Source organism: Corvus hawaiiensis, chromosome 13 (genome assembly GCF_020740725.1).
Source record: "Corvus hawaiiensis isolate bCorHaw1 chromosome 13, bCorHaw1.pri.cur, whole genome shotgun sequence".
NCBI classification, from domain to species: domain Eukaryota; kingdom Metazoa; phylum Chordata; class Aves; order Passeriformes; family Corvidae; genus Corvus; species Corvus hawaiiensis.
The window spans coordinates 5,319,368-5,333,716 of NC_063225.1; the positions used below are offsets into that span (position 1 = coordinate 5,319,368).

Below are 14,349 nucleotides of genomic sequence, written 5' to 3' on the forward strand. Positions count from 1 at the left end.
TTCCAGTTTCCAGAGCTCCGAGCAGGTAATTGTCACTTGAGGGCATTGTAGGAATTTTGCCCGTATCTCTTTTTCTATTTTAAAAGCTGAAAGGGGCCTCTTATGGATGCTGGTTTGGGAGGCCTCGTAGGGGAGGAGTTGGAGAGCCCCAGGACCATCCTCTGCCACAGACCCATCCCCGCAGCTGGACCACACGGCCAAATTCACAGCAGGACCTTGCCAGGGTTTTTGGGCCAGAAGCTGGGGAAGAGACCTGTCCTGCTCACCCCGGGGAGCAGGCCAGGATGGCAGGCTGCCCACCACCTGCCTCTGCCCCTGCCCCGTGCTAATGAGCGAGTTACACAACAAGGAGCTTTTATACTTTGTTAATCGGGTCCGGCATCCAGCTCGCCTCTCCACGCACGCTCCAGCTGGTGGTGGAGCCCCAGCTCCCTCCTTCCCTCTCCTCAGCTGCCTTTTGTAATGTTTTAATGGGGTTTCTTGCCTAGGCTGTGCTGACTTAATTACAAAGCTGCAGTGAGTTGATGCCTTGTGACGGTCTAATCCCAACCCGGTGACTCTACAAAGCTTTCGCCCAGCTCCTTTGCTGCTCCACTCCGGCCTCGCCATCCCTGCATCCACCTCGGCTCCGTGCACTGACCTACGGACGGCTCAGCTTTTCCTCTTCCTGGTGAGTATCCAGGACTTTTTCCAACTCAAAGAACTGCGTTGAAGACCGTCATCCAGCCCTTGCTCAACCTGGCACCTCTGGAGCTTGAATTGGTTTTAGTGCCTGGAACAAGGGGACGCCTATCCCTTCCCCAGGAGGTGAAGAGGATGACCCTGGGAAATGGTTGAGCTGAAGCCAAGCATCCCTCACACAGCCTGAGCTCAGAGCTGGTGCTACAGCCAGGCAGGGAGGGGTAGATGCTGGAGGCAGGATGAAGGCAGCCCTCCTCCTCCTCCTCCTCCTCCTCATGGATGGGAACAAGGTGTTACACCCAGACTGCGTTGGAAGGATGCTGAGAGGCTGATGGTCCAGCCTTGCAGTTGGTGGAGCAGTGAGACATGAGAGTTTGGGAAACAGTTTGGAAATAATTATTTATTTTGGGAATATTATTTATTTTGGTAGTAGAAATAAAAGGATGATCTGGCTGCCTGGCCAAAACTGGATGCTCACCTGTGCCCATGTGAAGGTGGTCTGAGACAAAACACTGCTGGGTGAGCACAGGCTGAGATGCCCCCAGCCCAAAGAGGAAAGGCAGAGTAAGAAAAATGTAAGAAGGCATCAGATGATAAATACACAGATATTTAAGCTGCTTTTGCAAACATCCCTGGTGTTTTTCCAGGCTGCTCAGCTTCCTCAGGCAGGCAGAGATGCAGGCAGTAGGTGATGGAGCTGAGGATTGGTTGGGGATGTCCTCTGGACATCCACTTCTGCCCCCACCTGAGCAAGATGGGCAGGGAATGGGGCATAGGGGGGCCGTGGAGACTATTTGGATCCATGCTGATTCCTCCTTCCCTCTGCCAGTGTCCTGCTGCTGACGGAGGACAGAGGACAACATGTCTGCGGTTGTGAGTACTGTCCCCACGCTGCCCCATCCTCTGGGCTCTGAGCATCCCCTCCTTGCAGTGCTGGGATGAGCTGCACAGGGTGCACCTTAGTCCAGGCAGCACACAGTCCCTCCCTATCCCACCGCACCCCCTTGGGTGCATGTGTGGAGCCTCTCCCCTTCCCTGTATCTCCCAAGGAGACTTGAAGTGGGGCTGGGAGCTGGGGGGCTGTCTGGGAAGCCCCCACATCCTCTCCTCCCCCCCCCAGACGGGCACATTCCGGATCGTGTCGGAGGAGGAGCAGGCCCTGCGCTCCAAGCTGGAGCGCCTCACCACCAAGGACCACGGCCCCGTCTTCGGGAGGTGTGAGAAGATCCCCCCACACACCCTGCAGAAGGTGAGGTGGCTCTGGGGAATGGGGGGCAGGTGCAGGCCGAGGTTCCTGCTCCTCAGGAGCCACAGGAGACCCTCGACTGGCTCTTGCCTTGGGGGGGATGCACTTAGCAAAATGTCTCCAAGCTGGGGACCTGAGTGACCCTGCCCTCCCTATGCTGGGAAGCATAGGGAGCTTTACTGTCCTCCCCCAGTTTTTTGGGTGCCTACACGACCCCCGGGGTGTTTTTGAAGATGTGCATGGCATCACTGGGTCCCCTCTCTGCTCCCCCCAGGCAAAGGATGAGCTGAATGAGACGGAGGAGCAGAGGGAGGTGGCAGTGAAGGCGCTGCGGGAGCTGGTACAGGAGCGGGCGGGCGGCGAGGATGTTTGCCAGAAGGTGGCCGAGAAGGTGCAGGAGAAGGATGACTCCTTCTTGCTCCGCTTCATTCGTGCCCGCAAGTTCGATGTCCACAGGGCCTATGATCTGCTGAAAGGTGGGGAGGGGTCCTGGGCTGTGATGCTGGCTGAGGACGGGGGTACACATCCCCCAGCAGCTCCCAGTCCTGTGCTGGTGCCTCCTAGCCCAGACTGGGCTCTGCTGGCAGAGCAGGACCCTGACATGGGAAGGGGATGAAGAGAGGGGATAAATAGAAAAAGCCAGGGTGGAGGGGCTTGGAAAGAGTTGGGATGGGGAAGGAAATAAATGAGGGTGACACCAGGCATCCTGCAACACCAGGACAGTCCCATTCCTTGCAAATTTACCCAAACGAAATGGAAAAAACCCTCACATTTGGTGGTGGCAGGCTGTTTCATTTGTGCAGCAAACCCAGCTGGCTGGGGCTGCATCCCCTTGAGACCCCTGTACATGCCCTACACTCCCCTCTCTGTACCCCTGTAAAGGAGCCAGTTCTGCACCCTCCCGATGCTTCTGTGCACGGTGCCCGGGGGGCTCTGCACCCCTGGGGCACCTCTGGGTCTGGGGACAGCTCTCCCCACACTGAGAGTGACCCATAGGGATGGAGGGGGAGCAGAAGGGCAGCCTAGAGGGTGGCTGCTGTCTGGAACCTGCCTGGCTCCAGCTCTGCTCTTTGTCTCAGCTTAGGGGATAATGAGTTGTAATTATCAGTGCTGGCTCCCAGACGAGCTCTTTTGCTTGCCTGCATTTTCCCAGGATGAAATTCCTTATTTTGTGCCTGCAGGGTGCCAAGGGAGGGGAGATGGGGGTTGTCACCCAAACAGGGAGGAAGGGAAGAAGGGAAATGAGGGGGAAAATGACTTTATCTACTTGTTGAGGTGTTGGAGAGAAAGCAGGTGTGGGAATCTCCTGGCAAGGGATGGGATAACACCAAGCATGCTGGGGCTGGTGTGTTGCTGAGCTGCTTCTTCCTCCTTTGCTGGAGGAGAGCTGACCCATGTGGGCCACAGGCAGAGCTTTCCACAGCTCTGGGGCTCAGCGCTGACATCTCACCATCACCAGCCCATCCCAGCTTCCCGAGGCTGGGCAAGCAGCCACTGTTTTCCCCATTTCTGCCTCTCTCCAGGCTACGTGAACTTCCGCCAGCAGTACCCCGAGCTCTTCGACAACCTGAGCCCCGAGGCCGTGCGCAGCACCATCGAGGCCGGCTACCCCGGCATCCTGGCCAGCAGGGACAAGTACGGACGGGTGGTGATGCTCTTCAACATTGAAAACTGGGATTACGAGGAGATCACCTTCGATGAGGTGAGCCCAACTCAGATGCTGCTCCCAGAGCAGAGTGGTCCTGCTTTTGGGCTCGTCCCGCTCGGCATGTCTGAGCACAGCATCCTTACACACACACGTGGATCTGTGCAGTCATACAGGTGGAAGCAAATCTGTAGCCCTTTGAATTTGTCCTTTGAGGGAGCCTGGGAGAGCATGGTCCACCCCAAAGGATGCGGTGCAAGGTGCAGGCCAAATTCGGGGTGTGTGTCCCCCAGCTGATGTAACATGGGCTGAAGAAAGGCACCACACCATTAAATCAAGGGCAGAGGAGGACACTGAGGCATAGGGCATGGAAAGGGCCTCTTGGCAAAGAGGTCTCCAGGCACGTAACTCACAGCTTCTCCCAGCTCCGTTTTCTGCTCAGCTCTGAATCTGGTCTCAGCGTATCACTGATGCAGATCTGATGCTCACGAGTTGAAAAGGGAATGTGGTGGTGGTTCAGCATCCCCCCTCCCTACTCTGAAATCCAGGGGCTGGCTGTGACAAGCAGACTGGAGTCAAGCCTGGACAATACTCCAAAGGACTCTTCCTGGTACCCCCTAGGGCCTATGGGAGGTGAGACCTCATACAAGACCCTGCTGTCTCTCCTCTCCATTAGATCCTTCGTGCCTATTGTATTATCTTGGAGAAGCTGCTGGAAAATGAAGAGACCCAGATCAATGGGTTCTGCATCATTGAGAACTTCAAGGGCTTCACCATGCAGCAGGCATCAGGCATCAAACCCTCCGAGCTCAAGAAGATGGTGGACATGCTGCAGGTGAGGTGGCAAAGTCTGCACCCAGCAGTGGCAGAGGGGGCCCTGGGGGAGCAGGGAGCTCAGAGAAGGGAGGTGGCAGGGCTAGCAGGGTTTGGGATTGCCACCACACTGGAACAATGAGAAAGCGTCACAGAGAGGCTGTTCCCCATCATCCTCTCCCTGCCTCGCCAGCTAACTGGCTTAATCCTGTAAAATGGATCCCATTTTTCCCACCTCATCTCCCTGCCATCTCAAATGCCTGACCAGAAGCAGTACTACCACTCCTTGCAGCATCCTAGGGCATGGCCTGGAGGTCTTTCCTCATGAGCCTCTCAGCCCAGCCCGGTCCAGGTTGGATGGAGACTCACAGGCACTCCAGGATTTCTGCCCTTGGACCAGAGGCTGGACCAGAGGCTGGACCAGAGGCCAAAGACACTCTGCTCTTCCCAGGACAGTAGAGAAGTGGTCCTTCTCTGGAGTGCGAGCAGTGAACTATCTGGGAGGTTCTTCAGCTCCCTAGTGCTCCTGAGGCTGGGATGGTTGATCCTCTGGGTCAGAACAGAAAGGGGCCATCAAATAGAGATGGGGCAAGGAAAGCCGTGGCAGTGCTGGGGTGTCCATTGCTGCCTGCTCAGATCTGGGGGGACAGCACCATCTGTAACCATCTGTGTCTGGGTTTGGGATCCTAGGACTCCTTCCCAGCACGGTTCAAGGCCGTCCACTTCATCCACCAGCCTTGGTACTTCACCACCACCTACAACGTGGTCAAACCGTTCCTGAAGAGCAAACTGCTGGAGAGGGTGAGTGTGGGAAAGGGATCTGCAGACAAAGGCATGTCCTTGGGTGAAACAGAGCTGTTGGGAAGAGCTGCCCTGGTCCTGTGCTGAGGGTCACTCCCATCTCCCTCCAGGTCTTTGTGCACGGTGAGGAGCTGGAATCCTTCTACCAGGAGATCGACGCTGACATCTTGCCGGCAGACTTTGGTGGCAAGCTGCCCAAGTACGACGGCAAAGCAATCGCAGAGAAGCTCTTTGGGCCCCGCATCGAGTCCGAGGACACGGCTCTCTAAAGCGGGAGCCTGCTGCCCTCCCCTGTACCACAGCACCAGAGGTGGCCCTCTAACCCCAGCCACCTCCCTCCCGTAGCATTGGTTGAGTGACTGCTCGTGCTGAGGCGCTCTGGGCGCGCTGCTCCACGCCTGTCCCTCCCGTCCCCACTCCAGGCAGTGGCTGTCCCTCCCAGGCACAGCATCCTTCCCTCCGGAGCCGGTGGAGAAAGGAGGCCACCGGCCCTCTCCCACAGCATTTCCTGGAGCTGCGAGGGGAGGACAGGAGAGTGTCTGCTCTGGGAAGGGAGAAATAAAGTGTTTATCAGCAGAGCTCTGTGGTCCCTCGTGGTAAGGCACAGGGGCACAGGTTTTTGGGCACTGGCTGCATTGCTGGTTCTAAGGAGGCCAGGAGTGCCAGAGTTTGCTAGGAGACCCCTGTCCCCTCATCATTGACTACACTTTGGCACAGGGGCCAAGGAACTGCCCATCTCCATCCTCCCTGCATTCCTGATCAAGCCCCACCCTTGCCTGAGCAAGGACCCCCAGTTCTTAGTTATCTGCTCTAACCAGGGAAGAGAAAACAGATGAAAACAAAAACCCAACCAGGGGCCCAGGTGGAGCTGTCTCTGCCTAATTCCTGCTCAGGCAGGCAGGGAGTAGAACAGAAACTGCAGTAGCCACTGAGACTAGGAGATGGATTTCAATCACAAAACAACTGAAAGGCAAGCAGAATGTACCCTCCTAAATCCTTCAAAGGCCTCAACAGTTGTTTTCTCCTAGCACTGCACAGTGTAAGGGAGCTCAGTCAGGGAAGCCCCACCAAAAGTCACCATGGAGGGTAGAGGAGGGTACCTGTGCAGCAAACAAGCTAATTACTGACACTAATTACACCTTGCTAATGTGGAATCAGCAGGACGTGGGTGGGGAGGAGGGAGGCAGAAGTAGCTGTCCCAGGCAAGGCAGTCTGTTCCAGTTCATGAACCACGCATCTCCTCCAAGAAGCCAATTGGACACCCATTCCCAGATCATCTCCTCCCTTGGCCAGCAGCAGGGCTCAGAGAGGAGCAAGTTCTCTGCCCAGGTTACCTTCTCCCTGAGCCTGGTCCCACAGTGTGTCCTGTCCCCCTCCCAGCTCCACACGGGCCCCTTTCATCAGCCAGATCAGCCCCCCACCCAAAGCTGGCTGAGGTGGAGGGTGATGACAAGAGCCACATTCATCAGGGCACTGGCTGAGGCTCAAACCAAACAGGACATCGGCTCTGAAGCCGCAGGGAGGATGGGGCCTGTCTGGGGTTAGATCTGTTTGCTCCAGCCTCAGCAGCTTGGCGAGTCCATGCATGGCAAGTCCCAAAGCCTGAGGCTGTGCCAACCTTGTGCAAGAGTCCAGAGACAGAGGAACAGGCACCTCTCCACTTCCTTTGGCTCTTTACTGCACCTGGAACCATCCCAAGGAAACCATGTGTGACAGCCCTGCAACCATCAGGCCAGTGCAAACACAACAGCACAGCTTGCCTGGGAGACAGAGCAACTGCAGCTTAGGAAACAGAAAAAGGGGAAAAAACCCCATCCACACAGACAGGAGTATCACACTGCTGCCTCTGGGATTTGGACTGGGACAGTCACAGCTCTTGGGAGGTGCCCATGGCTGCTCACCACTCCTGTGACAAATTGTCAGCTGGGAGCTTGTTTTGATGGAGAGACAGAGAACAGCACAGCAGAACTGGCAGCTGAGAGACTGACCAAGGCAGGAAGGAGTTTGGAAGTGGATCTAACAGCTGATTCACAATGGCCAATAAATTAGAAATGAAGCCTAGCATCTCTCACAGAGCACTGCCCATGACAGGGGAAGAGCAGTGATGGGGCTCTGGCCCAGCCCAGTCCAGCTGCACAAGCAGGGCACCAGGCCCAGTTACCCTCCACAACTCCTCTCTCTCAGGCTGTAGATAATAAACCCCCCCTTGGTGAGTTGCTAGGGGCAGGTGAGTAGTGCTTTTGTATGCCCTGGGCTCGAAGATGTCCCTTGTCCTGGCCAGAGATGCTGGTTTGTGTTTCTTCTGCCAGCAACTGAAAGATTAGGAAATCCACTTGTTCTCACATAAGGAAAAATAACAGATGTTCTATTCCACTGGCAAAAATAACTCTCTTTCAGTAGTTTCAGGGCAGGCATGTGCTTTTTTAAGTTGATGCTATGCCCATTCTTCACCAGAGTGGCATCAAAAACCTTTTCTTGGCCAGAAGACAAAAAGCAACTAGGAAAGGCTTGAGCACCACAAGTGCTTGTATCACTTTCCCCCCCACCCAGCTCCCCAAGCTGGGCCTCAGGGAAGACTGAGAGCCTCTGCCAACACATGGAACTTCACACACAGGCACTAGCTGTAGCACTGACTTCAATAAGTCCTTTATTTTTAAATAAAGAAACCCCACTGAATCAAAGATAACAAAATTACATTTTGTTTTGCAGTGACTTCCATTTTACACCACACAAGAACAAAAATTAAAGAAAAAAAATCAAAGACAGTTTTATATATATTTATATATCATTTTAAAGGTAAACATCAGCAGATATAGAAAAATTGCATTGCTAGTTGCAAATCATCTCCCCTGCAGCTCTCAGCTCCAGAGAATCTGACTCAGAACATGGCAGCAGGGAGGGTGTCTCAGTATACAAGCTTCTTCAGGGCAGCATTTCGAGATAGTTACAGAACATAATTTTGCCAAATTGAAAATATTTTCATAGTCAACTGCTCACCAAGAACACTAGAAGTCACTCTGCCTGTTCTAACACAGCTGCATGAGAAAAACAAGGGCACAGGTCTCCTCTTCCCAAGCTCTTCACACACCTTTTTGGCTTGGAACTTCCAGAGAAAGAGGTTATGCTTTCTCAAGAAGAACATCTAGAGCTCTGTCACTGGGAATTACAGTCAGGCTATCATGTAACACAGTAAGAAGATATGCCCCCTTTGGAAGGTTGGTCACTTGGGCTAAGCAGTAGGATTTAGTTATATATCAAATACAAATGAGTTTTATTTGGCTTTTTTTTTTTTATTTTAAAGACATTGCAGTTGGCAGGAACCGTGAGAAGGTTCAACATCCCAGTAGAACTATAGTGGAGATCCTAGAAGAAAGTTCTGTATCTCCTCTCTGGTCATGCAAGAACTCTGATTACACTGGAAGCTTGTCAGTCGGACCAAAGCAAAGGGGCTTTTCTGCCACCTTGTACAGATGTTCAGGATGACCCCAGAAACTCTTCCACCAAAGCACAGAAAGCTGGCAACCCCTTTGACTCACTGATAGCACTTGTGCCTAAGCTCCCCTAACAGCTGAGGAAGTCCAGGCCAGTGTCACTCCCACTCCCAGTGAGAAGGGGGGACAGTAACAGGGGACCCTCCCTCAGGCTGGTGCTGCTCTGAGGCATTCTAAGCTTGGAGAAGAATCATGAAGTCCTCACACCAAGGAAGGGCTGTTTGCTTTCCACCTAGAAGCCATGAAGGAAACACTGCTTTGAGTCACTGTGGCTCCAGCACCTTCCCAAATGAACGGACCCACATGAGGAATACGGACACATGGAGTGTGCCTCAAGCCAGAAACAAGATGCTCTTTACAACAAATGACTTCTACAGGCAGCACAAGGCTCAGGCCTTCTCTGGTCTCACAAAAAAAGGTTGAAGAATTTCAATACGCTCCAGACAAGCATAGTATTTCCAGAAAAACTTGGAAGCAATCCAGGTGACTAAACTGGCAATTAAGTCCTGAAGGTGGTACTCTGCTCTTTCCTTTGAGATGTACCCACTTGAGCAATCTACCTCCAGCTATGCTGCTGGAGTGCTAATAGACACAAAACTTTGGGATTGCAGGATAACAAGTCACACATTAGGCAAAGCAAACCCTGCTTCTATGACTCAATTCCTACTGCTAGAGGAGCAGAGAGCTGAAAATGATCCACTGCTTATATACATTGTTATTTTAAGCCTTGAAATAGACTGTAGCCAGTTGTAGGCTGCCCACAAAGGTCCTTTAAGCCAGCACTCAGTTGTACAGTGTTCATCACTGGTGTGTCTCAGAGTGTCTGAAAAATCAATTTACCAAAAAGCAAAGTCTCAAAAGCTCTGACAGAGCTGTTACTGAAGTCTCTAGATACGCTGATGTCAAGGGAGGAGGAGGAAAAGGGCAAGGCACCACGTGTCAAAGGGCTGTGGTCTAGGAACTTGTGACAGACCCAGGACAGATGACACACAGGTAGCTTAGCTAAATTCAGTACTGGAGTTAATAGCTCCCAACATTTTTACTTAATGCCCTGTCTTTGTAACCCATATCTTCATAATTAGGAACTGCAGAAAAACACTGAGGAAAAAGATTGCAGGGAAGTTCAAGTGTTTGCCTTTACAGTGCAACTACAACACTGCCAGACCCATCTGAAAACACCTTGATTTAAAAGCTAACAAAGGGACAATTAAAAATGCTGGCAGAGCTCTTGTAGTGGAAGGTGAAGTTCCTTGTGTTCAGTCAGAGCAAGTCTGAGCTGCTTATTTACCATCTTCAGATATCTCCAGAAAAATGGCAAAGGTGATGGTTGGACCAGCCTAACCATCAAAGAGTAATAGTTCTGCATCTTGCTGTCTGATTGAGAGGGTCCTTGGGATTTTTGTTCAAGTGCTACTTACATTCAGGGATGGGGAAAGATGAGACTACCTGTGGAAGAGCTCTCCTGATGATTTTTCTAATCCCAGTTTGAAACTAAGCAGAGCACATGTCAGATTCACCATGCTGTAATCTTGAATGGCTCTATTAGACCACACTGCAGTGATCTCCAAGCACACACTTCAGCAGCCTCATGTGTCTCGACAAGAGATGAAAGATTTCCCCTCTAAGACTGAAAAATTCAGATTACATTTAAGATTGGGTTGGCTGGGCAAATAAAGACCACCTGCCCACATCACAAGACTAGTACTGCCTTATTTTGGGAGATAAGAGTATTTCAGATTAGGACTGGACAAAGTCCCATGTGTCACTAGGTATCAATTACCAATCATTGTCAGTAGCAAGATTTAACACATCATTGTAAGGTTTTTAGATAACATGAACTGCAGCTTAATTCTCTCCTCTCCTAGTTCCCCAAGACCTCTTTATGTGCTTGCTGCAAGTCTGACAAGCCTTGCTTTGAAAGAAGCATCAAATATGTTGAGATGGAGAGAACAGTTTTGGTTTTTTTTAACACTGCTTCCACCTACAGGCTTAATAAGCTGAACCTCGAGCTCCAGAAACCTTGCACAAAAAAAGCCACAACAAAAGTTGTCCTTCCCCAAAGAAGCCAGAATCAGTCAAGTCACAAGTGATTTGAACAGTTTTAGATTCAAGTGCAAAAACAGGACAAAGGAGCAAGACAGACTCGTGTTACTTCTGTAGCTGAGAGTTTCAGAAAGTCCACAGCATTGGCACTTCTGAAGTATGAAGGCTTGGGTTGTGGGGCAGGAAGGAATATTCCTCAGAAAGGCTCTCCAAGTGTAAAGAAAAATCTCTATTTGATTGGACAAAGCTACAGCTCCTGCTGCTTTGAGAACTGCCCAGTTGCTCACCTCATTTTGGGAGACTTAGACACCTAAATTTATACTGTATCTATTTGATGTGTACAAGTGTTGTTTACACTCCACTTCTGCTGAAGTGAGAAGATATTTAAGTCATACCCAATGAATATTACATGAACACTACTTAAGCAAAAAACCTGAAATGTCTTTTATGATATACTTTAGTGATGCAGGATGAATAAGAGGATAACAACACAGAGACAAGATACCCATCAGCTAAGAATATCCTTGCTAACTGAAGCCCTAAAATAGTTCTTAAGGAACAGCCACAAGCACAGCCAAATCTTGCTGTAGCTTTACTTAGTTTTCATCTTCTCTTTGAAGAAAAAAAGAAGCCCAGATTTACTAACCAGGAGAATGTGCAGATATCCACATCATTGTGGATCACAGGCCAAGGTGTTTGGCCTAAGGCAAATGAAAGAAATTTCCTGATACGGCAATGCACCTTTGCTACAAAAGTTAATTATTGCTTTATTAAAATGAAGCCCCACCTACTCAACCTACTGAAGTTCAGGGACAGAGCAGTCCAGAAGGCTTGTTCCCCTGGTTTGTTGTTACCAGACTGAAGTCTTGCAGCTTGTTTCACCCTTAAGCTATAAATTAAAGTGCCTGGAACACAGACCAAGGCTGAAGCAATAAAGTGCTGATGAGGGAAGTATGACAGGAAAAGAACTTCACTGACACTGTGATAAAGAAATCCTAAGGATGAATTAATGACACTACAATATTGACAGAACAAACAGTAAAGAAAAAAAAAAAAAAGATTTTTCTACAAGTTTCAGTCTCCAGATTGTCATGGGACAACTTTCCTTTAATAACCATCTTGGCACAGACCAAAACTGCCACTTGAGGGAAAAGCACAGGTGAGTAGCCAGCTTTCCTGCAAACAGCTTTCACACTTCACTTTGCACATTAAAACTAGAAGGGGATGTCTGGGTGTGGAAAAGAAATTCTAGTGAGAAAGAGCCCAGTGTCTTACTGGAGCCAGCAATCCTACAGCATTACACAGATCTGGAAGTAGTCAGCCATGCAAAGATGTCATTTCAGTTACACAGGGCTGGAGACATCCGGTTCCACATCAACTGTGAGTATAAAGTCACATGTCTCAAACCCACTTGATGCTCTGAAAGCTAATGGGAAGAATTTTGGTATTATTTACCCTGACATAAGGGGAGTAAATCTAAATAGGTACACCCTACCCCCCACCAACTAATCCCTAAGAGAGCACAATAGCTCTTCATGAAGTATTCTTTCCAACAGATTGAGCTCACAGAAAAATCCTGCAGATTCTTAATCATGGGTTACCACTTGGAAGCCAGAGCCAGCTTTAAAAAGCCCCAGGTCAAACAAAGAATCCAGTACTGAAAAGATAACAGTATTTAAAAAGAGGCAAAGATAACAAGAAGGTGACTGATCAGGTCCTGGGAGTGAGAACATGTTTACATAGAAACATTAACTGGCATTACCAGGCTGCGGCTTTTCTCTACTTTGAGACCCAGCATAAAGCCACCCCAATCCACAGACAGCTCAAGCATGGAAAAGTTGAATATTTTTAAAGTGATTCACTTGTGCAAGTGCATTCCTAGGTACTAAAAGGCTTCCCTTGAGATGGTGCAAAGCTGACACTACACTTGCAGTCACGCATCTGTTTTTCCAAGCCACACTGTAGTGGCTTACAGACTGAACCACTCACTGGCTTGTGGCTTGGTACAGGGATTTTCCAGCACCCATACAGAGAACAGAGCCACAGTTATCTCATCATCTACACCTAAACAAATGCTGCAGATCAAGTTTTTGACCAGCAGGTAAAGAGACTTTGACATGTGAAACTTCTGCTATATTAAAGCAAGCAGTTTTAGCTCAGTAGCCCTGTAACAAGCTACAGTCAGCAAAACCCAATTCTTCAAGCAGAGCAGTAAATTACAAATCCACATGACTGGATATCCAAAGAGGCTCTGACCAGATGTTAACCTCTGCTTTAACCCCATTTTGGAAAAAACATGGTGATCAAACACCAGCCAGAGGATATCAAGGAGAATGGAAACCTGAAGCAGCAGGTGAGGGAACAAGATGTTCCCAAAGGGGGAGATATACTGAAGTGATCCAGAGTCTTTGGGTCGATTACTCCTGGCCAGACACAGCCTGCTCTGTGTCTGAGCAGTGAGGCTTTGTCTTCTCCCACTGGCAGATGGCATTGGCATACTGTACCACGAGCTTATCCATCCAGGTAAGAGGTTCTGGGAATAGCACTGACCCCTCAAAAAATCCCAGGTGGCCTCCATGAAGGGGCAGCACATGCATGACATTCTCTCTTTTCTCTGTAAAAGAAAAACAGGCAGAAAGTTCCAGAAGGTTAACATCTTCAAGCTGAGAATGAAACCATCTTGAATTGCCAGGACAAGAAGACTGCCCAAGAGTTGCTGCTGGCTGGGCCCTTACAGCAATACCTGTATTGCTGTAAGAATGGTCATTCTTTAACAAATGAACACCTTTAACTCACATCCACTGGAACCAGGACTGTTTGCATCGTGTCAAGCTGCACTAAGCTCTGACAGTGTATCAGCCATCTTGTTGCATGGACAGTGAAAAATCCCCTGTGCTTGCTTCTGTCTGAAAGCAGCTGTGGATAAACTCTCTGCTCACAGCCTCTGACCAGGAAAAGAATGAACCCTGCTTCCCTCCCAGTGCACCCACTATTTGTGTGATGAAGCAGCAGCAGCTCCCTCTTCTGAGCTTCTAAGGATAATTTACCTTTTTCCTTGTTCGAAGACAGACAGCTCAACTCCTTTCAAGGGAGAGATCCCAGTTCACTGCCAAGTGACACAGCCATGCATGCACTGTCCCCATTTCGTCAGCAAAGGGGAGTGTTTATCTGTGCTTCATACAGACTGTCACCACCACCCATCTTCTTTTAAATCCCAGTGAGCAATGAAGATGTGAGGAAACCTTTTTTCATCCAAGAATGTAACCTGCTGGCTATCAAAACAAGCCAGGGCAGCAACAGGTGCCTGAAGGGACTCAAGTTCTTCCTGCTCAGGGTTAGCCTTGTTAGTTTTAGCAACTGGTGACTTAAAGAGGCTTAGCATACCTCCTGCAGCATTACAGATGTAAGGAGGCAAGTCAAGCTGCTTTGAAATCAGGAATTGTGATGTGATAAGCAAGCTGTAGGCACATAAATGTACACAAAACACATAAGAAGGTGTAGCTACTGCTTCAGCATACCTGAAAGAGCTCTTGGAATTGATAGAAGACTCTCATGGACAAGAGGGTCATCAGCAGCATTAACCAACAGAAGAGGAACATAGATCTGCATCAGGAAACGTGACATAAAAG

At 49.9% G+C, this 14,349-nt stretch overlaps 2 protein-coding genes across 4 annotated transcripts in view; one reads left to right on the top strand and one right to left on the bottom strand.

The window, feature by feature from the left end:
- The first annotated feature begins 395 nt into the window (after positions 1 to 395).
- RLBP1 (retinaldehyde binding protein 1) lies at positions 396 to 5,762 on the top strand. The gene is made up of 8 exons (XM_048317440.1): positions 396 to 670; positions 1,511 to 1,554; positions 1,802 to 1,930; positions 2,202 to 2,403; positions 3,451 to 3,629; positions 4,249 to 4,407; positions 5,076 to 5,186; positions 5,297 to 5,762. Exons 2-8 carry the CDS (start codon positions 1,543 to 1,545, stop codon positions 5,453 to 5,455), a joined length of 951 nt encoding a protein of 316 aa, XP_048173397.1. The 5' UTR covers positions 396 to 670; positions 1,511 to 1,542; the 3' UTR covers positions 5,456 to 5,762.
- Positions 5,763 to 7,808: 2,046 nt separating this feature from the next.
- ABHD2 (abhydrolase domain containing 2, acylglycerol lipase) overlaps positions 7,809 to 14,349 on the bottom strand; it is a 38,930-nt gene continuing 32,389 nt past the window's right edge. For all 3 annotated transcript variants that reach the window (XM_048317437.1, XM_048317438.1, XM_048317439.1), the window contains exons 10-11: positions 14,239 to 14,323; positions 7,809 to 13,334 (exon numbers count right to left, since the gene is read on the bottom strand). In XM_048317437.1, the coding sequence (XP_048173394.1) occupies positions 13,138 to 13,334; positions 14,239 to 14,323 (282 nt within the window). In that variant the 3' untranslated portion in view covers positions 7,809 to 13,137. The remainder of the gene's footprint in view (positions 13,335 to 14,238; positions 14,324 to 14,349) is intronic.